The 22865-nt window shown below is 35.8% G+C and overlaps 1 protein-coding gene across 1 annotated transcript in view; it reads right to left on the reverse strand.

The window, feature by feature from the left end:
* Positions 1 to 523: 523 nt before the first annotated feature.
* The window catches only part of MIB1 (MIB E3 ubiquitin protein ligase 1), a 139338-nt gene continuing 116996 nt past the window's right edge, over positions 524 to 22865 (reverse strand). The window contains exons 16-21 of the mRNA XM_047696601.1: positions 20810 to 20991; positions 18795 to 18987; positions 15338 to 15416; positions 10866 to 10979; positions 9485 to 9585; positions 524 to 7030 (exon numbers count right to left, since the gene is read on the reverse strand). Of these exons, the coding sequence (XP_047552557.1) occupies positions 6890 to 7030; positions 9485 to 9585; positions 10866 to 10979; positions 15338 to 15416; positions 18795 to 18987; positions 20810 to 20991 (810 nt within the window). The 3' untranslated portion in view covers positions 524 to 6889. The remainder of the gene's footprint in view (positions 7031 to 9484; positions 9586 to 10865; positions 10980 to 15337; positions 15417 to 18794; positions 18988 to 20809; positions 20992 to 22865) is intronic.

Consider the following 22865-nt stretch of genomic DNA (forward strand, 5'->3'; position numbering starts at 1 on the left):
CTGTTCCAGATCTTGTCTTATCCTTTCATATTATGCTTATTATACTTATGTTTATTTTCTGTGTTTAACAAAATGAGTTTATCAACTACTTTTTTTTTTTAATGATTTTATTTATTTGACAGAGAGAGAGATCACAAATAGGCAGAGAGGCGGGGGGCGGGGGAGAAGCAGGCTCCTGCTGAACAGAGAGCCCGATGTGGGGCTCAATCCCAGGACCCTGAGATCATGACCCAAGCTGAAGGCAGAGGCTTAACCCACTGAGCCACCCAGGCACCCTCAACTACTTTTGAGGGAAAAAAAAATTATTTGTCAAATGATCATTCTTCAGCAAATACCTGAAATAATTTTTGGTGTCCTACTTTAATCCATGACTACATTCTATCTTATAAACTATCACTACTCTGTAATGCACCATTTAAAAGTTCTCACTGTCATTAAGTTTAGGAAATGCTACACTGTAAGACTAATGAATAATTTGAATTTCTGTGAAGGATGAGTAACTGTCAATGATAAAAAATATAAATCAGATTTTCTAAAATGTCTTTATTTTAAAAACCTATACAGTTCCAATTTAATAAAAAATATTGCCATGAAATATCTAATTATACAGCAACAGAAATACAGTTAGTTAGAGGTTATCCAAAAATAAATTCACAATTTTAAGGTTGGAATACACATTTTTTTCAAAGAAACAATTAAAAATTTTTGTTTCAGATGGTTTTCCTCTTAAACATTCCAGATAAACATGCTGAATCTTTTGAACTAGAACCAGACAACCTCTCAATAATGACAACTGCTTCTATTAACTTGAGAAATAAAATAACTTCAAACCATTCAATTACTGATTTAGTCACAAAACACTTCTAAAAAAGCCAAATAAATCACTGCTTTAAAATGTATACGTTTTGAAAATGAAATCTACACCTGAATTATGAAGAGGAATAAACCTTTGTAGAAAAAAGTTGAGTCTTCCTGACTGGTTGACTGATTTTCTATCAAATTTATCCTACTCAGACTAATTTCACAATATCCTGAAAGAGTGTGAGGTGTTAAAATATGAAAAACTTCTTTGGCCCTTTAGAGAGAGGTACCTTAAATGTAAACAAGTGTTATGACAGCCTTCTAGATGTAGGCATCTATGTCCTATATTGAGTAGAGATGTATGTAACTTGTTTCTCAAAGACATAATTTCCTTTCCAATAATAGATCTGATATATTGAGATATGTTTTCAAATACCTTAAAAATGAAAATTCATATAAGGAATACTTTCAAAAGATCAGAGAAAAGCATTATATAATATTACAATTGTAAGTTTTATTATATAACAGTAAATGTTTGCATTTATTTTTAAAAGCTTAGCTCTTGCTAAGTGTTTTTTAACAAAAGCTAGTAAGCAAGAATGATTTGCCGTACAGAAACTATATTCACAAGCAAGACTTTAATCAAGTGGGAGCTAAAAAACACTGGAAAAAATACAAAGCAAAACACTGCTATGTGTCAATTAAACTTTCTATCACACTGAATATACTGTATTTAGAATGACAAGCATACTGAAATGAACAGAAAACCAATTTTGTGGATTCAGGCTAAGACTACCATTAAGAACATGCTATCCATGATTTCCTTAAAAAAATTTTTCTTTAAACCAAATCACTTGAACAAAAAAGGTCTTTTTTTCATGAGGGGAAGACAATCTGTGTTTACCAAACAGACCCTCCTTTCATATTAAAATAACCAACAGTATGAACCCTAGCTCTTCTTCCCAGATGCTACTTATACATGACTTTGCATAATGATTTATAGAATTACTTTTCTGGTAACAGTGTCATGGCCATAAGTAATCCGTTATTTAAAAAGCAAATATCAAGTGTAAGCCTAGAAAACTTCCTTTAAAGAATTACCCAAACCCAGCACACAATGCAGTATTGCTATCACACAAGCTGAGCAATACACCTTATAAACGCATGTGTGATGGTACCCTACACTAAAGACCTCCTCGTAGGGAGTTTTTGTAGTGTTGCCAAGTTAATAATTCTTTCAAGGCACTAAAGAATTATGTAGCTGGATTTTCCAAAACATAATTAACAACTGCTTAAATTGTTACAAAGCCCTGAGTCAGAACTTTCAAATAGCTTCCTGAAGTTAACAGATTTCAGACAAAATGGTATATTTGTTTATTTTATAGAAAATTACAAGACCATTTTGCATTTTGGAGGAAAGAAGTCACATTTATGAAACAAAGTCATTTGGACTGTACAGGGAAAGCAAAACATTCAGCAATATTATCTTTCTTACACACTTTGTACATGTCCATCATCACCTCTCGTTATGGATTTACGCACCAAATTGATGTGGCAAATCACCCTTCCTGTACCTACTGCTTAAATCCTCAACAACATAAAAATTTCCATTTGAACCTCGGGTTCCCATCTCTTCCTTAGTCACAAAAAAGAATAAAAGCTGGAAAAGCAATACTCTGACAGAAAAGGAGGTAGAAAATGCCAATGTAGCAACTTACAATTTTAATTCATCAGCTCCACTAACTCGTTCATATTCTCATACTTTAGTTTCATCCTCTACTAACACCATTTATCAGTAAACTAAGTCTCAATCTAAAGAATTTTCCCCCTCACTATAGCAAAACAATGTACACATGAGACAGTATTAAATAGTTCTTCCTCAAATTTAATGTTTTAAAGAAGTACAACTGTGATTATTAATACTGCTATAGTTTATATATATAAGTTCCAAGGCTATCATGATTATCAAGTAATATCAGTAAGCATTCCTATCATAATATTCAAGCAAATAAAATTAGGTTGCGTTTTTGAGAGAAAAAAAATATTTTGAGACTGTTACAAGGAGACTTAAAGACAACTGACATTCTCTACAAGGCACACATAGTCTGTGAAAATCTATTACCTTCCCCATTCACTACAAATTTAAAGCTAACTAATTCTACTGTTGAAAATGTGTCCCACCACCCCCACCCTGGCTCCAAATGAAGTAACAAACCCTTCCAATTAACAGACATTTAACCCCAACCCAATTGTGATTTATAACAGTTGGGAGGAAGGGAAGAAATTCTGTCACCCCCCAAATTTAGGAACTTAATGTTGACTAGGACTTTAAATCTTGCAAACACAAACAAACTATTAAGATAATTCAGGTCGTTTCTTGATTTATATTTAATGAAAATTCTATTCCATTCAGGGGGAGGAGAGAAAAGGGAGTTGTTTAATGGGTATAAAGTTTCAGTTCTGCAAGACGAGAAAGTTTTGGATAGCCATTTAATTATCATGAATATACTTAACACTACTGACCTGTACACTTAAAGATCGTGAAGATGGTAAATTTCATGTTAAGTGTTTTTACAATTAAAAAAATGCAAAGAAGAATTCTATTCCAAAAATTCAATTTTACACAAACTATTACTATATCATTTTAGATACTCTTGACAGGATAGGTGCTTTGCCTTTGGACTTTTTCTTAAAGCCAGATGCGTTAAATTGTATAGTTTACAAAGCAACTGTCAATTAAATGACACTAAAAACTGGCTAAAAAACCTTTTTTATTACTCTATCAAGTATACTCTTTCTGCTTACTGCTTTGCTGAAATCTACATGAGTTCTCAAACCCCTTCTTTCTCTAAATTCAAACACTGACTTTTCTTTCTTGTTTCAACTCCATACCGCCCCTGCCCTATCCCATCACTAAGTCTCTTAGTTTATAAGCGTAACTAATTCCTAGTCGGAAAGCGTCCAAAATTCATAGTAAACAAGAACAAGAACCAGCAAGCTCTGAAATTCCAACTGGACAAATCTCAAGCAGCATGCATTTCAATATGCTAAAACGCTCTTACAGGCTGAAGCCACCAAAGATAACAAATTTAAGAACGCTTTTTTCAACATCAATTAATCTTATGTCTCAGTAACAAGCTGGTCAATCTGCAATGTTTTAAAATTACAAATTATGTCTAATTATGATTTGGCCAGCTAAACTAAACATCTGTCTAATATACTATTCCTACACTAATGCAAAATGATCCTCTCTTGCAAGCCTTCTTGCTCCCAATAAAATTAAATACAAATATAGTATAAGCAGTAAGAACGTTAAATTATGTGAACAAAAAGGAGTAGAATAGCACCATCTAGTAAGTTGGGTGTGAGTTTCTGGCAACAAAGCTGATAGTCTTAGAGGAGAATACATAGTAGGAGTGAGGGGAACAGAGAGGGAATCCAAATGCTACTTAATGACAACTCTTCTGAAACATTAGGAAGAAATGTTATCAGTACCTCTGGATCCCTTCTTGGCTCTAGGTTTCTTCAAATGCACAACTGCTGCATGATAGATTCTGTGTGTGCTAAGATGCTGACCATTTTTTCAACGCTGTGTTATCTAGCCCCCGAGGCCCAATAAATACGTTTTTGAATGAATGTCTGCTATGTTTTATATAATGATTCTCGGAAAAGTAAAAGCTCTTCTGAGGCACATGATGATGAACTGATGAGAAGGAAACATATCTAACTGGGAAAGTGCTGCTGAGAGACATATAAGAGGTAGCGATTTCACAGAATTAGAAGAAGGTCATTTAAACAACTCAGTTCTTAATCTTATTCTTGTTCACAAACACAAAATAAACTTAAAATAATTCTTCAGATACTTGAAAACATGAATAGAGAAACAGCTTCTATTCACTGAACAAATTTCAAAGTGGTACAAATACAGAAAATCCACAAGTACACAGCATTACAATCATAGCAACCTTATGACTCTTTGTAATAGTTTACGTTAATTGCATTTTATATGTATGTAGAAGAAATAAACTAGTGTGGAAAATGAAATTGTCTTTTAGGGATGTAAGTTTAAGCACTGCAAGTTCCAAAGACAAAAAGGATTTAAGTAAAGTAGAGCTCTAGACCACAGAATTCACTGGATTGCCAAACCATGCTACAAGTCAGCTAGGTGTTTCCTCCTCTCCAGCTGATCTAGTGAAAAAGAGATGGGCAGCCTATGGCATGGAAGAAAAAAAAAATCCTGATTTTTGCTATTTTCAAATCTAAAAGAAAACAGCCTATTTCGTTAAGTGAACATCATGTCAGATGTTCTATCTTTCTATAACTTTAAAATATGGCTTAAAAAACAGCCTCATTGGCCCTTTATTAGATAACAGAATCCATATAAATTTTCAAATTTAAAATTTATAAAAATTTTATTGTTCTAAATCCTAAGTTATTCAGCTAAACACAGATATGCAATTACTGAGACTAAAAAATCAGCCAGCAAAGCTCACCACTATTTTCACCAGGACTTGCAAAGGCAAAAGCCATTAACTTGCCAGGAATATTCTTAAATTTTGTTGTTGTAACAACAGAACAAAACAAAACAAAAAAACAAAAAGAAAGAAAAAAGAAGAACCAGAATCAAAGAAAGGAAAAAAATACCAGATAACTACACCCTTAGGAATAAGCTTGTACACAGTATATAGTAGACATCACTGTAAACAGCTGATATTTTTATAATCTAGCAGCAATGACCCCAAAACACTTATTAAATGTAGGTTCGTCCTATAGACAGAGTAAGACTACTCATTCAAAGGCAGGAAAATGACCAGATGCTCTAGAATCAGTCTGAGTTTAAAAAAAAACAAACAAAAAAGAAAGTACAGGTAATCAGACATATTTCTGTAAATGTCCTGGTCACGCTTTCTAAAGTAAGTATTTATTATTAGGTTACTTACTATGTCTTGGATACTGTTGGCAATTTAAATATCCTCACCTGTTGGTATAAAGATAGTGTTTTCTTACCAGCCTTAGCAACTGAAAGAAAATGGAAGTAGGGCTTATGATGAAGACAGAACCAGTATCACTGTCAGAATGAACAGATATGGACAAGAAAAAGATTGCTGCTTTGGGACAATGCATTATCCTTCTCAGATCACTGGGGTACTATTCAGTACACAAGAAAAGCTACATGAGACCTCAGATGCCCAAAGAGGGCAACACTGTTTCACTGGTCAGATTAAGTCTGGATAAGTAACCACAGGGAAAACTGAGGTACACTTTTCACAGACTTTTTTTTTAATGGTTGGTAAACAGAACAGTGTATAGATTAACATATATGAAAGGCAACTGTTGATGGTCAGGTAATAGGTACTCATTTTTGGCCACTTCCCCCACTTCAGTACCCCACTATGATTGCTTATTTTTCCTTTCCATGTCAATCATCTTGAAATTTGGTTCAAGTTAAACAATTTTCCTTTTAAGTCTAGAAATTAAGCTAAATGCAAAGTCACTACTCTCTCATTCCATGCTTCCATTTACTCTAAAAATTCAGAATCAATCATTTGTGTAACTTTTTATCTTAAAAAGATAATCCTCTCTGCAGTATTAACTATGTATAACTTATATTCTAATTTTGTCATTTAATACATGTAACCTAATGGTTTGACTTGCCCTGTTCATTCGATGCATGACTGTTCTGAGTACCTATGTCAACCCACTGTGTAAAATCATATAAACTGAAAGATAGCTGATCATAAGGAACTACATTTCTTGAGGTCTAACAAATTTATAAACTATAAGAAAAAAATGCAATAAAAACAAAAACAACAGGAGATCCTTAAAGGATTTTCCCCTTAGAAGTGACAAGTAAATTACCTATGAATTACATGGATTTGATGTTTCAAATTAAAAGAAACAAAAACAAAAACCACAACTTCAAACACTGTCTTGTAGAGGTTTTTTGTTCTGGCACATTTACAGTCTAATTACACTCTAGGAAAGAAAATATGATATTAAAAATTAATTCATTAGAACCTCCAACTAGCTTAATGGCTTACTAAGAAGAGCTCATGACCAAATACTTCAGCTAAGAAAACACAGTCTCTTAATACAAAAGAATCCTTCGTTCAATAGCCTTGCGACAAATAGGACATTCACTCATTCGGTCTCCACAGAGCTGGCACGTTCCATGGCCACAGAGGAAAATCATATTCTTCAGACGATCCAAACACACAGGGCACATGGTCTGGAATGTGAGATAACAAAGTAATAAATGCTGAGACATTTTATGGTTTGAAACTGTAATAGGTAACAATTTTGTAACATCATATTCTTTGCTGTTTCAACCTTTTGTTACTCTAAAATTTAAAAAAAAATTTAATCTAAAAAAATTTATTTTTTTTTTCCCCAAGATTTTATTTATTTATTTCTGAGAGAGGGAGTGAAAGAGAGACAGCACAAGAGGCGGGAGGGTCAGAGGGAGCAGTAGATGCCCCGCTGAGCAGGGAGCCCAATGTGGGACTGCATTCCAGGACCCTGGGATCATGACCTGAGCTGAAGACAGACGTTTAAGTGACTGAGCCACCAAGACACCCAATTTTAAAAATTTTAAACAGTTAAAATGTCATCCCTATAAAACAGAAATATTGGTTGTACTGTCAGGACTATATCAAAGGCACTACCTAAAATAAATACTATATAAAATAAAAAATGTAAATGCCATGGGATGTCTGGGTAGTTCAGTTGGTGAAGCAACTACCTTTGGCTCAGGTCATGATCCCAACGTCCTGGGATGGAGTCCCACATCAGGGTCCCTGCTCGGTGGGGAGTCTGCTACTCCCTCTAACCCTCCCCCTTCTTGTGCTCTCTCATTCTCTCTCAAATAAATAAAATCTTTTAAAAAATGCAAATGCCAAAATCCAATAGGAAATGGACAAAAATAGCCACATTTAGTCTAATTCCCCAACTCTGGGGTACTCTGCTGTTCTTTTATGAAAATATGACAATCTATCAGGCCTGCTGGAGAAGGGGAGCAGTGAAGAGATGTCCCTAAAAACACATGCCACACACTATGATACAATCTCAGCCCTATTATCACTCCCACTTTAAAAACGAGGAAATTGAGGCTTTGGTGGGGCTAAACACCTTCCACGGTGTGAATGGGGTTCTGGAGCCCAGAGCTCTTGCTCTGAAACATGCTTCCCTGGATTACTATTAATGTAGAACCCCCTTAGGTTAAAAACAATTAGCCTTAGTTACATATTAATAAATGTAACTTCAGGAACTCAGAAAAATTTAGAAGTATGTTAGGTGTACGTCTGTGAAAACACTCTAGGAAAGATATTGATTCACAATAACATATTTCATACTTTATAGTTATAAAAATATATTTTACCTTTAATATACTACAATACTTCATTCTGAATTACATCTTTTCCCAAATAACACAGAAATGAAATAACTAAAAAAGAATGTCTAAATCAATAAACCAAGCCTAAACCCTATATGAAATATAGTTAACCAACTTCGACAATACCAGGGAGCTACTCTATCTTTTGAAACTACTCCATACATCCTCCCAAATGCTTTCCATCTCCCCCTCACCGATACCAACTATTCTAAATATTGCATTTTTCTTTCCTTTGCTTTTCTATTTGGTGTGCGTGTGTGAGAGAGAAAGAGAGAATATGTATATGTGTATATGTGTGTGTGTGTGTATTCTACTTTCTACCTAAGTATTACATCTATACAGAAATGTGCACAAATTATAAATGTACAGTTTGATAAAAGTTCACAAACTGATCAGACGTATGTAATCAGCATTTTATCTATCCCTCTATAAAGAAATGTCCCTTATGCTCCCTTCCCGCCATCCCAGCCAAGAAAACCACTACCCTTGGTTTTAAACACCATCTGTATAATTGTTTCCAAGTTTGTGTCCCCAAATAATATCCTGCTTAGTTATATGATTATAATGACCAACTTTTCCAAAGTGTTTTTACTAATTTATATTCCCAACAGCAGTATGTGAGTTGCGGCTGCTACATATTCTAACACTTTGTACTGACAATTTCTAACACTTGAGTTTTCCATGCAGTCAGGCAGGTGAGAAAAGACACCTAACTGTAGTTTTAATTTTCGTTTCTTCTTCTTTTTTTTTAATGTAAGCTCTATGCCCAAAGCGGGGCCCAAACTCACGACCCTAAGATCAAGAGTACATGCTCGGGGTGCCTGGGTGGCTCAGTGGGTAAAAGTCTCTGCTTCAGGTCGGGTCATGATCCCAGGGTCCTGGGGTCAAGCACCACATTGGGCTCTCTGCTCAGCAGGGAACCTGCTTCCCCTCCTCTCTCTCTGCCTGCCTCTCTGCCTACTTGCGATCTCTGTCAAATAAATAAAATCTTAAAAAAAAAAAAAAAAGAGTACATGCTCTACTGACAGAGCCAGCTAGGCACTCCAACTTTCATTTCTTGATGACTAATCTGACTGAGCATTTCTCACATTTATTGGTCATCCATGCGTTTCTTATTTTGGAAAGTACCTGATTAAATCTTTGAATATTACCTTTTGCAAATATTCAAATACTATAATTGATACCCTAATATAAACCATGATCACTACATAAGACACTAGTAGTTTTACAGAAAAATATTGAGTGCTATTCTTAGAATTATCATTTACCAAGAAGAAAAATCATTATTACCTGCTCTTTAATGTCCTGTAACTGCTGCTGCAACTTTTGCACATCTGCATTGACATTGGTATTATCTTTGTCCTTTTGTAACACTGGAATATTTCCACTTGCTATAATATAAATAAAATATTTTAATGTATGACTGTTTTGACATAGCAATGATTTTTTATTTCTAAAATTATTACTGCTTTCTTAAAAACACAAAAATATTATTAAAGTCCTCTTTAAAAATTTTTCTCATTCATGGACAACAGATATAGTAGTGACATTCATATTATACTTATTCATTTATAATCTTCAGAAAGAAACAGGTTTGCACATTATTTTCTAATTATATTTAACTCAGCTAGATAACAATCTACACACAGATTTCTGGGTTTTCCAAGGTACTACCTGCTTCCTTTGGCAAACTCACAAATACATCTTATGCTTGTTTTCTCTGCTCCTGCACTGTACAAACTGATGAATATAGACAGCACAGCACTTTTTAGCCAGTTTTGGCAGCAAAAATTATAAAGTCTCTTAGATGATGTTTATGAGAACACACAAAAACCTAGGCTTTTTCCCCCTGCCCAACCCTCCTTGCTACTGATCTGAGATGAGGAACTCCATGAAAGAAAAGCTGTGATCAGTGAGTCTGGTAAATGGTGGGAAATTTTTTATTTCGATTGTAACTACTCTTCAGACTTTTACTCTTAACTCTAGTTAATTTGTCCCTGAGATTTTTATTCTACTCTACTGCTGATAAAGACAGAGAGCCCTGGGCAAAAGTGGTTATACTAATGTTCTTCCTCATGTGTACACAGAACAAAAAATCAAAGATACCATCCAAGTTTATATCTAGTGCAGAGATGAAAAATATTTTTATACAGCTATAGTACTAAGAAGATTGAAAAGTAAATAACTTACTTTTTATTTTTCCACTTCTTCACTGAGTTACACTTCAGGATATCTATAGTTACTCTGTCCTAAATAAATACTACTCTATAAAATATGGACATGCACTAGGTAAAACCTGCTACACAAAGGAATGAGGCATTAATACTTGTCTAACTGAAAAAATAATTTGTAATACGCTATTCCGCCAAGATACACTAAATTTAATCTTAAAAAGAGCACATTTTCTTTAAGCAAGAATACAACAATTTTCTTCATATCCTACACGGAAGTTTCTCAAAAGACAAATGCTTCAAGTTCTATCATAGTGTAAGCTAGAAAAATAAAATTTCAAGTTTCCTGTAACAAGAGCAAACCCCACCTGTTGCTCTGTAGATTCGGGTCACGTACCCTGTGCTTTACAAGGCAATAGTGTACTACACATGAGATGAGATCTTCATGAAAGTCCCAACAAGAAAACAAAGTAAGAAAAAGCTCAAGAAAATACACTTACAGATGTCATCAGAGGCATCTTCTGAACTTTTCCCTCCACAACACATAATGAAAGGCACTCTTCGTTCAACTACTGCCCGACACTGCACACACTTCTTCATCAGACTAGCACAGTCTGCGGAAGAACAATAGGATACTTCTTACAAGAGACAATGCAAACAAGAGGGCTGCCCTTCTCAGTTTTGTAACTGAAATCTCACACTGAGATAATCAAACGACTTCTATGAATACACGATTCTACCTTCTTAAAATGTTATCAACCTATGAATGTATATTCTCCATAGGCAGCCTCTAGAAGAGAGAGCCCATTGTTATGAAAATAATGACATTTTCTAACACATTAGACAAATTGTGAAAAGGGATTTTTCTGTTGTTTTTTTTTTTTAAATAAGAAATATTTCAAGATCTTGGGGCGCCTGGGTGGCTCAGTGGGTTAAAGCCTCTGCCTTCAACTCAGGTCATGATCCCAGGGTCCTGGGATCGAGCCCCACATTGGGCTCTCTGGGCAGCGGGGAGCCTGCTTCCTCTTCTCTCTCTCTCTGCCTGCCTCTCTGCCTACTTGTGATCTCTGTCTGTCAAATAAATAAATAAAATCTTTAAAAAAAAAAAAAAAAAAAAAAAAAAAAAAAAAAAAAAAAAAAAAGAAATATTTCAAGATCTTAAGGCTTGAGAATAAAGGAGAAAGATAATTCTAAGTTTTAACTAATACAGAATTAATTATACGGTTGCTCACGTAAACTATGTTGAAGAATTCTCTTCCCTCTCTTTCTAGTAAACTGATGTAATCTAATAAGGAAACTGTTTAGTAACCACTTTTTCAAAGTAGTGGTCAAGAAAACATCAGATATGTATCATAATGGACTTTCTAATATTTATATATCAGAGGAATGCTCTCCCATCCCAAAGAAGAAATGCCTAGGCACAATTATAGGTTGTGGTTTGTTAATTCTACATCTAGTTGTTAATTATTTACAAAATAACATACAGTTCAATATATCCTTTCCCAATAGCATTTACTATGAAAGTATACTCCATATCCTTAGTCTATGCACCAAGTGTCTTTATCATTTCAAAAACAAGGAAAATAAATGACAACTGTGACAGGTATCCAGGGATAATTTATGATCAGGCACTAAACTTTAACAAAGCACAAAACCACAGACGTGGACAACATGGGGGACATACTCCCAATGGTGCTTATGCCAGAGGACAGAGAAGGGTAATCAAGGCCAATCTCATGTCAAGGCCTCAAGAGAGATGGGTCTGATGCTGGTTTACGCATAATGCACTAGGTAGGAGCTAATGCTAGTAGAAACCTCATTTGGGATTTGTCTTATATCTGAGGGCAAATCTTTTTCTTAAAAATTTAAAGAACTAATCTAAGTGGCTCACTGCAATTATATAACCACAATTATCTCAAATTCTTTCAACTATTATGTTAGGTTGTTATATTGCTTATGTAAAATCTTTCTTCTTTCCCTCCAAAACAGATACATTCTTTCCTCCTTCTGGCCTGTCAAGGCACTATTTTGTACTCTTCAAGGTTCCAATACTCTGCTTCACATTCCTGGGATGTAGGTAATGGACTAAGTGTTTCACTATACAGTCCCTGAAAGACAGGCATTTTCCACCTCAATTTCATCTTCCTTAGCTAATAAATGTTTAACGATGTGTCTATACAATGGAGAAAACAACCCACTTCTTAGTGTTGTGAAAATAAATGATGAAACACTCTAAAAGAGATTAAAATATCTGGAGCACCTGGGTGGCTCAGTGGGTTAGGGGTACGACTCTTGATTTCGACTCATGTAATGATCTCAGGGTCATGAAATAAAGCCCCATGTCCGGCTCCGTGCTAGATGTGGAGACAAACTGCTTAAAATTCTCCCTCTCCCTCTGCCCCTCCCCTGGTGCTCACGAACGCGTACTCTCTCTCTTAAAAAAAAATGTCTGGTCAAGGTAAGAGCTTAATAAAAGTTACCTGCTACTCTTGTTACATATGAATGAAAAGACAATGTAAAAACTTTGGGAAACTCCTGGAGAAAGTACTGCAGCAAGGGCTGAAAATTTGTATTATCAACTACTCATTATAACCAGCTTTCAAGTCTCTGTAGGTCTCACTTAGGTCCAGGACAGGGCGGGGGACGAGGAGTTGGGGGGGTGGGAGTGGCTAACTACAGCCTCCAGGCCAAACCCAACCAGGTGCCTGTTTTTGCTCAGACTTTTTTTTTTTTTTTAAGTAGGCTCCACACCCAATGTGCAGCCCTAGGCACAGGGGCTTGAATTCACAGTCCTGATATCAAGACCTGAGCTAAGATCAAGAGACAGATGCTTAACAGACTAAGCCCCCCAGGTGCCCCCAGGTACCCGTCATTGTAAATAAAGTATTAATGCAAAGCAGTCCCATCTATTCATTGACATATCTATCATCTATGGTTGTCTTTGCACTATCATGGCACAGCTGAGTAACAGAAAAGAATTTTAAGTAGTTACTACAGAACACATGGCCCACAGAGTCAAAAATATTATGTGACCCTTTAAAGAAAAAGTATGCTAGCCCCTAGACTACGAAAACTTAAGTAACCTGAGCTCTTTTTACTTAAGACAGAAACCCACAAGTCCTCCTATAGTTGATAATAGCCATTATACTAGTCTTTGGAAAACAAAAACAATTATGTGAGGAGAATGTTACAGGAGGAAACCTTGATCCTTTCTTTAGCTGATGAGCTCCTATCAGAATGAAAAAAATCACCAAGGCTTAAAGCAAATCTATGCCAATGAGATTAATCTATCATACAATTTGTGTATTACTTAGATATTATATTGAAAATCAGTACCTACTGACTGAACTTTTTTAAGATTTTATTTATGAGAGAGCAGGCGCATGAGCGGGAAGCTGGAGGGAGTGACAGAGGGCAAGGGAGAAGCAGACTCCCCACTGAGCAGGGAGCCTAACATGGAGCTCCACTGGGAGCTCCATCCCAGGACCTGAGATCATGACCTGAGCTGAATGAAGGTAGACACTTAACCAAGTGAGCCACCCGGGCGCCCCTTGAACCATTTTAAAATAGGAAATACCATGCTTTACATTGAGCCCATTTAAGTAAGGTATAAGTTGTTAAACTTGCTTAAAATCCTTCACTGATAAATGAAAACAAAAGGAAGAGGAGAATGTTGAACAGTACATGAATATGTAAAGAACAAGGGGAAGTATAAAAAGCAAAGGCAAGGATGTGGAGAAAGGGGAACCCTCCTACACTGTTGGTGGGAATGCAAGCTGGTGCAGCCACTCTGGAAAACAGCATGGGGGTTCCTCAAAAAGTTGAAAATAGAGCTACCCTACAGCCCAGCAATCACACTACTGGGTATTTACCCCAAAGATACAAATGTAGTGATCCGAAGGGGCACATGCACCCGAATGTTTATAGCAGCAATGTCCACAACAGCCAAACTATGGAAAGAACCTAGATGTCCAACAACAGATAAATGGATAAAGAAGATGTGGTATATATATACAATGGAATACTATGCAGCCATCAAAAGAAATGAAATCTTGCCACTTGCAAAGACATGGATGGAACAGAGGGTTTATACTGAGTGAAATAAGTCAATCAGAGAAAGACAATTATCACATGATCTCTCTGATATGAGGAATTTGAGAGGCAGAGTGGAGGGATCCTGGGGGTAGAGAATGAAAAAATGAGACAAGATGGGATGGGGAGGGAGACAAACCATAAGAGACTCTTAATCTCATGAAACAAACTGAGGGGTGCTGGGGTGGGGAGGTAGGGTGAGGGTGATGGACACTGCGGAGGGTATGTGCTGTGGTGAGCGCTATGAAATATGTAAGCCTGATGATTCACAGACCTGTACCCCTGGGGCAAATAATACATTATATGTTAATATTAAAAAAAAAAAAAAAGGCATTTGAAAGAATATGTTTAAGAGATATTTTAAAACATCATTTGTACTTTAATATACTCTCCCCAAAAGTCCTATAACCTCTTCTGACATAAAGATTAAGAAAGATTAAGAAGGCCAGACATTATAGCGCCAAATGGTTGCTGTGGTGGTTCTCAGTAGTGGGTAAAGTATGCAGGAGGGCAATATCAAGGTGAAGACAAATGAGAATGTGCTAGTTTTAATTGTGAGCAGGGCTAGACTAAATGTTTCAAAATTCATTTTTGGAAATAAATTTCTATTGTGTGTGAGGAGATCATTTTGTGCTGATACAAATGAATCAAAAGGTGAGTTAGTAGAAGTTGGCTTATTCTGTCTTTGCTAACACTCAGGAGCAAGGAAGGACACAGGTGACATTATACATAGTAACAGAGGAAGAGATGGAAGGTACTATAGAGGCCACCAGTGTTTTTGTTCATGGGTTATTAAAACAGAACAAAACAAAACACTCCAAGCTATAATTTGTTTTATTTTCTATTTTTATACTGAGTAAGTTTTGTATAGGCTACTTACTCTCACAAGCACACATGTGTCCACAAGGCTGAAAAAGAACAGCTGCTTTCTTGTCAGAGCATACCACACATTCTTCAATCTACAAAAAAGTGGTTACAGCACAAGTGTGAACATCTATAGATAAACCTCCTAACTCTAACAGTTCCTTTTGTATCCAAGTGTATTTCCTCTATACGGCAACACTCTCAGCACAGGAAACTTAATATGTACTCCTCCTCAGTCCTCTGTTCTTTTGGTTACTCATTTTTTTACCCTTATATACCCTGACCCTTCACAGGTTCTATTTCCATATTAGTCTCCCTACCTATCCCAAAGAATGATAAAGAAAACTACATTTCCTCTGTGGTAAGAAAGACCAAAATAGACTTTTTTCCCCCAAAACTGATTTGACAGAAAAATTCAAAAAACAAATAAAGAAGTATAAAAATAAATATAAGATAAGCTAAATTTCTCATATTAATAAAAACCCAGTCAGATTAGCAGACGGCCAGAGCCCATGTGGAATTTCTGTTTCTTCACATCGGAGGAACTTTCCCTGGACCTGGTTAGCTCCCCCACACTGGTGGGAGTGCATGGCTTGGGCTGTTCTTTCTCCCTAATCTCTAAAGCCACAAGTCTTCCACAACCTATTCATAATTTCCCTCAATTTTACCTCCTCTTCATCTCTACTTCTTCAGAGTTTTGAGTGCGTAGCTACTTCTTAAGCTGGCTCGGCTTTTCTCACCCGCACCTAACCCAATGCCCTTGCTTCACATTCATCTTTCACCTGTTCTCCTCTCTTCTGATACACGTTCACATTTACCTATATCTGTGCCACTTCATACTACTGTCCCAAAGTGATGGCCACCAGTCACCTATAATCTCACCTAACTAATCAAATAGTGTACACATGCTCTCCACGGACTCTCCCAACTTATACCTTGCTCTGTACATAGAATTTCCATAGCTGAGTAACAGGGGAAAGAAGTAAGACATGGTGGGTTTTTATATTCCTAGATCCTTTATATTCCTAGATTCAAACTATAGCTCCACTAGTAACAAATATATCTAACATTGTTGAGCCACAGCTCTGTTTATCTGAATGATAAAGAACAACCTTTCTTCACAGGGTAGTAAAGGGTAAATCAGGTATTATGTGTGGAGTGTTTAGTTCAATGCCTAATACAACATCAGTGCCCAAAGCATGATAATTCTTTTCTTCTCTCTATACAATGATGTGCTATTTCTTTAAAAGATTTCCAAAGCAACTGTTTATACATCTGAATTGTTCATAAAAAGTTTGAAATAATCCAGCAAATTGATTAAACAATCATTTACTTACCAAATCCCCTAATATATATAATATGTGTATATATATATATATTTTAGGTATTAAAAATCTTTGTAGCCTTAACTTTTTTCCCCTTTGGATTTTTTCCTCAGTTTATATTCCCAGGAAAAGAATTACCAAATAAGAGTATGTTTACTGTAAAGGCTCATAAATATTGTCAGGATGGTCTCTCAAAATCATGAACCCATTTATTCCACCACCAGGAGTGTTTAAGAGAGTGTTCATTTTCCACTTTCCTGGCTAGCATTTGTAAAATTTTACTTATGCTAATTTGATAGGAATGGTTAATGGTAATTCATAATTTTTTATTTACATTTCTTTAATTGCTAAAGAGACAAAGCTTGTTTATTCCCCCTTCCTCTAAATACCAGTTTTATAATTTGTTATATCTTTAATGAAGATGTTCATTATTCTTTAACCACTTGGGGTCACTATTTCTTTATATTCAAAGGCTCTGCAGCTAACCTGGCAAATCTATCTGGCGGGTATATTACTTTTTGTACTTTTCTACAGGTTTGAAAATTTCTTAATCTGAAAGTCAAACTGACAGTCTACTAATTCTTGGAACTGAAAAGTGGTCTAAAACAGAATGACAGCATATTCCTCCCTTTCTACCTCCCTGTTCCATCAATCTTCCCTCCGTAGACAGTTCTTAATTGTGTCTATCACCACACAGCAGAAAGAACAAGGATTTAAGAATCAAGAGATCTATGTCTGATATTCTGAGTGAATGTCTCTGAGCTTCAATTTTTTCAACTGTGAATCCTAGAGCTGGGGCTTCCAGCAGACAACCTGGGGCTCTGAACTTACTTATCTCTCTCTTAAAGCACCTACACCACCTTATATGGCAGAGTAGCTTAATCTAAGTCTCAGAAGGTTACAATTTTTTAGTAAGGAATTATGTATACCTCTGTCTTCACTACAAAACAAGGGCTCAATAAAGATTTGCTGAAATAGGGTTTAATCTAACACAAAAAGTTTCAAGGGTAACAGCAGAATACACAGATCAATCTAAAAATAAGAAAATGGCTTAAATTCTTTCAGATTCATTCTCAAACTGTTGCTTAGAAGGAACAGTCTTCTAGTCTTAAGGTTCCCTATGAAAGTGTACAAATCATTGGCAAGATAACGCCTTTTAAGTCACTGCCAGCTAATTTATTATAAGAATTAGTGCAGCTCCTTTCTCATTCATGAAGGTAAATGAACAGTTTAAGAAACGTCAGGGAAAAATGAAAATAATAAGAAGGGAATGAAAAAAGAGTATAAATTTCACAAATGAAACCAAAGAAAACCAAACATATCTTTTGGTTTAAGCTACTCACCTTAAGAAAAATCATTTCTAAAAAACTTAAATCCCACTTTACATACACATATGGAAAAACTAAAAAGGAAAATCAATTATTTTAGTACAGCCAAAATGGAGAAGATGGTATAGTTATGATAAAGCACTAAGTTATACAGGAAAAGGATGGAATCAGAAACCAAGAAAAGAATAATACTTCTCAAAAAGCAAAGAGTCAGACAAGATAAAAAGTTCAGAGTGGATACAGAATTTGGCCTTCACTAACAGCAAGATGATCAGACTTTATCTGCATCTTGGTGGGACACAATATTAAGTGAGTAGCATCATCTATGAGAATTTCTTGCACAAAATGTTTAAGCGGACTCTAATCAAGCCATTAGATCTAACTTAGAATTTACAGGAAACACAGAGGATAAAGAGACAAATTAAATGACACTATGCTAAAATAATCAAATCCAGAATGTATGACATTCTACCAAAAAAAAAAAAAAAATCAAGTGATCTTTTATAAAGATGAGTATGAGAGTCCATGTACTCAAAAAAAAGTATAAAATATACGTAACTACAATAAAAAATGGAACCCAATAAATCTCTAGGTTATAAGAGACTTAAGAATATAGTAGATTTTATTTTTAACTTCTATAGTTTAGATTTAAAGAAGGAAACTCAAAATTATTCTCTTGATAAATTATATATTCTTATATTTAAATCACTCTTAGACTGAAATTTAACAGACATATGGCATCATATAATCTTACTTATCATTATTTATAGTCTGAAAGAACTTCATAAAATGATAAAATACTATATTAAAAATACATTACCTTTGTCCTGGACTGAACTTGTTCTTTACAGATGAGGCATTTCTTGACTCGTGGAGAACATAAAGAACAGGTAGCAATATGTCCACATGGCCCAAAAAGAGTATCTCTCTTCATATCTGAGCACACCATGCATTCTTCTAAGGTTTCAGAATCATTACTAATCATAGAAGGACTTCGAGAACCCACTTGACCACTAACAAAAGAAAATATTTATAATCAATCCTATCAGAATATTTATATTAATTAAAATGCTTTTAAAAACATCAAGAGCATCATTTGTATAACACAGCTTTAGTTATGCTAAGAAAATCAAGCTGTAACATCTGTTTAAGAAACACTATATATTTTTCCATTTATATACATCTCTGCATCTTTACATACTTCTAGTACTACTTAAATTTCAAATTGAACAAATAGCTCACCCAACAGAAATGGGTATATTTTTATATTTTATATTTAACATGAACACAGTTTCACTCAGACTCTGTTTCATTTACATAGAACCAGCAGAGAGGAGCAGAGGAATAAAACAAAAATTCTAGCTAGAGCCCACATTAGTTATCCTAACTACAGACAGAATGAAGCCTCCAGCAGAGTCCATAACCGACAGGGCACTGTGGAAAATGTGTCACTGCAGCTGCTGTTTTGACATTTCTTTAAATGTATCCTTAGGAGCATAAAATTGTACTATGTAAAGACAGAACTCATCTATAAATCTATAAATACAAGACAAAGAAATACATAAAATGACCAAGTACAGCTATAGAAAGGGGATACTCTGTTTCTACCACAATCTTCAGAAACTCGTGAACACACACACATAGACCAAGCCCTTTCATCTCAGACACCAGTGTTAAGGTTATTACTGCAGTAATTATGGTGCCTGCTATGATTTTAGATGTACGCCATCACTTTGTAATAGAAGTTTACATTCCTTAAGGATATTCACTTATAGAAATGTATATACCTTTCTTATATATATATACACGTTAATTTCCCCCTTAACAAAGTTCTAAGGTATTGATTCCAACAAGAAGTTATTTATCACTACACCCAAATTACAAAAGAGGCAAGAGAACACAAAAATCAAGGGACAACTACTAAAATGTTCAATGACAAGAACCAGATATAAAGGGCAATAATAATTGCGCAGCACCGTTTGGATAAAAAAGGTAATGAAATATACCTTTTTGTATGTCTACAATATCTCATAAGAAAATCGGTTGTATTATAAATAATAATTAAAATCACTGACATATTTTACTTTTAGAAAAGAAGACAAGTGTGAAATCATTTTTAGAGACTGCTCCATCAGGAATTGGTTCCATCATGTGCTCATTCTTTCAAATTCATTCAGTCCTTCAGTGATACTTGGTGCCTGTCAGGCACTATGTAGGGTGCTAGAATTATTACTAAGTTTGTGTGAGATACACCTTACTGGTGAGCATGTAAACTGCCTCTCCTAAAAAAGTCTATTAAAGGGGTGTCTGGGTGGCTCAGTCATTAAGCGGCTGCCTCTGGCTCAGATCATATCTCAGGACCCTGAGCCCCACATCAGGGTCTCTGCTCAGCAGGAAGCCTGCTTTTCCCTCTTCCACTCCCGCTGCTTGTATTCCCTCTCTCACTGTGTCTCTGTCAAATAAATAAATATTTTTTTTAAAAAGTCTATTAAAATTTTAAATATATCTAACAGTCACAGCAATTTCACTAGTAAAAATTTTTCTTATAGATAAATTTCTTGAACATGCAGGAGTACTGGTAGATCAGACAGATTTAGGAAAGTTTCTTAGCACTTCCTAAGCATAAAGTGTCATATTCAGTAATATAGAGAATACAACACGCAATAAGAGACATAGTGTCCTGCAGGAAAACTTTTTTAAGGAAGAAAGGGTCAACACAAAGATGATGAACAAAGACAAAGACATTTTCAAATAATTAAGCTCTCCATTATGAAACTACATGGTACTTTATATAGAGAGAGAATAGTAAGTTTTATGATAATAAATGATACAAACCTGACTTTTTCCTTATGACACTTTGCCAGTGCTTTGCAGAGACTTGGATCAGGACAGAGATCAAGTGGTGATTGGCCCTTCTTATTTCGAATGCTAAGGTCAGCACCATTGGCAGCCAAAAAACAGGCAATAGATGCTGCGCTCTTCTTCTCCGCCCCCTGGGTACCAAGTCCCATTATTAACTGAAATCAAATGAAAAGAGTCATGATTTTCCTCTTAGGAATCTGTTATCAATTCTCAACACCAAATATGTGTATGTGTGTGTGTGCATATCTGTGTGTATTATATAAAAATACCCTTCTGGAAAGAGTGGCCCATATAGACATGGTAAGCATTTATGAATTGCAGTCCTAACATCCACTCCCCTCTTCACTCCAGTTTTCTCAGGTATAGTCTGAGGATTGACCCACTCTAGTTTTACCAGGGGGCCAAAGAAGGTTAAGACCAATCAGACAGCTACCTCATCTATGTGGTTACTTCAGGGATGACAAATAAGGTCAATTCGACCAATAAAACTGAAGAACAGGACTTCTGACTGACATATTGAGGAAACAGTAATCCCTTTTCCACTCAATGTAGCGCTGGAGCTGCTGGCAACCAACATGAAATAGTAAGAGAACAGACACAGAGCAAAGACCCACATCAAGGAACTGAGCCAAGAAATGGAGGAGGAGATAAATCAGGGTCTGAAGTCACATGAGCTACTCATTCGAAGATGTTATCAAATGTCTGTACAGCATCTAAAATGGACCAAATACTATGTTTAGCCTTTCCATGAATTAACTCATTTAATCTTTACAACAACCTTATGGAGGTAATTATTCCACTCCCTCCTTTTTAAAATGAGAAAGGAGGGATGCCTGGGTGGCTCTGTCAGTTAAAAGCATCTGCCTTTGGCTCAGGTCATGATCCCAGGGTCCTGAGACCAGGTCCTGTACTGGGCTCCTTGCTCAGCAGGGAGCCTGCTTCTCCCTTTGCCCCTTCTTCTCTCTCACTTTCTGACAAATAAATCTTTAAAAAAGTAAAATAAGAAAGGAGGCACATGGAAGTTAGAGAATTTTCCAGTGGTCATACAGAAGGGCAGCAATTCTCAAGCACTTTGGTCTCAAAACCCCTTCACATTCTTAAAAATGATTCTAAAATTCATAAGGAAAGGAGAAAGACTTAGAATAGTCAAACAACTTTGAAAAAGAAGGAAAAAGTTGGAGGACCTTTATTACCTGAGTTGAATGTTTATTATAAAGCTACAATAATGGGTACCTGGGTGGCTCAGATGGTTAATCATCTGCCTTTGGCTCAGGTTATTACCCCAGGATCTTGGGACAGAGCCCCACGTCCTGCTCCCTGCTCTGCGGGGAGTCTGCTTCTTCCTCTCCCTCTACCTCTCCCCGTGCTTGTGCTCACACACTCTCTCTCTCTCTCAAATGAATAAAATCTTTAAAAAATAAATAAATAAATGAAATGAAAATAAAGCTACAGTACTCAAGACAGTAGGGTTGGCATCACATAGCTAAAGACACAGATCAGCAGATCAGAATACAGGATCCAGAAAGACTCACACGTATGGTTAATTGAGGACAAAGGCACAACAGACAACACAGTAGAAAAAGTCTTTTCAACAAATGGTGGTGGAATAACTGGAACATTCACATGCAAAACAATGAGCTCTGATACTTTATACTATATTTAAAAACTAATTCAAAATGAATCATAGTCCGATGAAAGACCTAAATGTGAGACAGAAATCCATCAGAATCCTAGAGAACATAGGCAGCAACCTCCTTGACCTCAGCCACAGCAACTTCTTGCTAGACACGTCTCCAGAGGCAAGGAAAACAAAGGCAAAAATGAACTATTAGTACTTCACCAAATGGGGGAAGATAATGCAAATGACATATCAGATAAAGGGCTAGTATCTAAAATCTATAGAGAACTCATCAAACTCAACACCCAAAAAAACAAAATATCTGGCCAAGAAATGGGCAGAAGATATGAACAGACATTTCTCCAAAGAAGACATACAAATGGCTAACAGACACATGAAAAAACGCTCAGT

The sequence above is a fragment of the Lutra lutra genome, chromosome 12 (assembly GCF_902655055.1).
Source record: "Lutra lutra chromosome 12, mLutLut1.2, whole genome shotgun sequence".
Lineage (NCBI taxonomy): Eukaryota > Metazoa > Chordata > Mammalia > Carnivora > Mustelidae > Lutra > Lutra lutra.